Genomic DNA, 2500 nt, shown 5'->3' on the forward strand with positions numbered 1-2500 from the left:
CTCCTCTCATACCGGCGAGCGACCCTTTTCTACGCTTGTTTATTGTTGTTGTTTCGTTCGATAGGAAGGGGAGAGGTGATCCCATCGTGTACTGGAGATGCGGGACAAAGGGATCTTTATTTATATTAGTTGTTTTTTTATGTTTTTTTTATTATTTCGTTTTTTTTCTAGTTTTCATAATTATTTCCTTTTTTATTTGAAGACAGGAGACTAACCAACCAATCAAAATTAAAGTTGGTGTGGTCATCAAAGTCGTCGACGATGTGGGCGTGGTTAGTCGTCAGCGTAGTCGTGGTCGTCCACGCGGCAGCCACGACAGACACACATAACACTTCGGTGAGTTTTTTTTCTGCTTATTTTTTTTTTTTCAGTTTTTCTCTATTTTATCGACTGTTTGATATCGTATCACCTTTAGAGTGAATGGTTTCTGATTTATTTCTATATTTGCTGATAAAAGGTATATTTATATTTGCTCTTCTTTTCTTGTGTGTAAAAGACAATATTTCACGCGATTATGGTTTATACAGGGATCATGAATTAACCTTCTAGTTTGACAAAGGAAATTTATACGTTTTGAAATAAACAAATCTAAATTTTCGCGTTCTCACTTCACACCTGCTCATTGCAGACGATAAATGTCCCATCGGAACTTTTAATCCAGCTGCTGGATGTGAGTCGAGCTTTGCAAAAGCTGGTTCCCACGAGCGCCGGAGCCAGTGTGGACGCTGTCTCGGGTGAGGAGGGTAAGGTGAAGCTCTCTCCATCTCGCCAGTTCCATTTGGCTTTTGAGTTTTGGGTCTTGAGTATCAGTGGTCTGCGGGAGGATAATGATCAATGGTGTTTCCGTACTTTTTGTCTGGATTTTACATGGATGTTTCCGTGTATGTGGGAGTGGGGGACATGGTGAAGAGATGGATAGATAGGTAAGACATCAGATAGATTGATAGAGAGAGGGAGGGAGGGAGAGAGGCAGTGACACACACACACAAACAAACAAATATTGCCCACAAATACATATCCCACGACCTGCCCTCCCACAGCCCTTGCCCGAGCCGACGACGCGGGCTACAACTCCCTCCTGTCCCTGGCGCTGCGACACCACGCCCTCCTGCAGCAGAAGAACGAGGACCTCCTCATCCAGCAGGGCCGCTGCACCGCCAGGATCGAGGCGCTGCAAGAGGACAAGCAGGAACTCCGCGAGCAGCTGGAGGAGTACAAGCAGCAGATACAGTTCCTGTTGAACGGCAGGCCTCCGTCGACGCCGCCGACCACGCCGCCTGCCGCAGAAATCACGACAGAGTTCGACTTCGGCGGGCTGGTGCTGGAGGAGAAGTGCCCCTGCAGAGTGGGCGGAGCCGAGGACGAGGCGGAGGACTGCGCATGCTCGCCGCCCGCCAACGCCACGGAAGTCCCGCCCACCACGCAGGAGACCAAGATACTCGGGGGCAATGCCAGGTGGGTGGCGAGTGAGTGAGGGAGTGATTGGGTGGATGGGTGGGTGAGAGAGTGATTGAGTGAGTGGGTGGGCGTGTGAGTGAGTGAATGGGTGGATAGGTGAATGGGTGGGTGGCAAGTGGGTGAGTGTGTAAGTGAGTAAGTGGGTGGATGGATGGGTAGTTGAGTGGATGGGTGGTTGAGTGAGTAGGTGGGTAACTAATAGAGCAAGTGGGTGGATGGATGGGTGAGTGAATGAGTAAGTGAATGGATGGATGGGTAGGTGAGTGGGTAGTGAGTAGGTGAGTGAGTAGTTGAGTGAGTGGCTGTTTGAGTGAGTGAATGAGTGAAACAACGTGGACGTCTGATAAAATAAGTGACTTAATGTGTGGATGAGTAAGAGGATGGGTGATTTATTGTATGAGTCAGTAAATGAGTGAGTGAATGAGTCAGTGGGTAGGGAATTGTTTAAGTAATGCTAGAGAAAACGATAATGAAGATAATAACGATGATAATAATAATAGTGATAGTGATGATAACGAGGAAGACAACATTGAGGTAGAAAATGATAGACGGGGATGCCAGTGACAAGCAGGTAATCAATTTCAATCAATCAAATACTCAGAACATCCCGTTTATCTGTGATTTAATCTAAATTAATTTTCATGGCGTAAAACCAGAAGCTATAAAACATTAAACATTAAACCATAAACGATAACCAGAGACCTACTTAAGTTCACTTTTTCTCAGCAACCACAAGGACAGTTTTTGAGAGCGCTAGAAAGGTCTCGAGGTTTTGCATGGCTTAGGCTATGTGGCGTTCCGATAAGGGGTTCCTATAAGGGGTCAGGACACGAAAAAAAAACTAAAATACCACTTAAATATTGAAGCAACTGTACATGGTTGCAGGTTTATTTAGGGTGCTATGGAAACCTAACACAGAGTAAATTACTAAATTAGACTAATTGCATTTTGAGCGTGATAGACAGATTTAGGCCGAGTTCTTTATAAAAAAAAATGATTTTTTTTTTTTGTGCATACTGTTTTTGAAATTTCATATGATTTA

At 45.0% G+C, this 2500-nt stretch overlaps 1 protein-coding gene across 2 annotated transcripts in view; it reads left to right on the forward strand.

The window, feature by feature from the left end:
• Window positions 1–2500, forward strand: part of LOC113812955 (ficolin-3) — a 12800-nt gene that overhangs the window by 7097 nt on the left and 3203 nt on the right. Inside the window, exons 2-4 of one of the 2 annotated variants that reach the window (XM_070138814.1) lie at window positions 203–336; window positions 629–743; window positions 1041–1455. In XM_070138814.1, coding sequence (XP_069994915.1) covers window positions 203–336; window positions 629–743; window positions 1041–1455 — 664 coding nt within the window. The remainder of the gene's footprint in view (window positions 1–202; window positions 337–628; window positions 744–1040; window positions 1456–2500) is intronic. The other variant, XM_070138815.1, reaches the window with a different exon arrangement.

This window comes from Penaeus vannamei, chromosome 25, assembly GCF_042767895.1.
Source record: "Penaeus vannamei isolate JL-2024 chromosome 25, ASM4276789v1, whole genome shotgun sequence".
Taxonomy (NCBI): domain Eukaryota; kingdom Metazoa; phylum Arthropoda; class Malacostraca; order Decapoda; family Penaeidae; genus Penaeus; species Penaeus vannamei.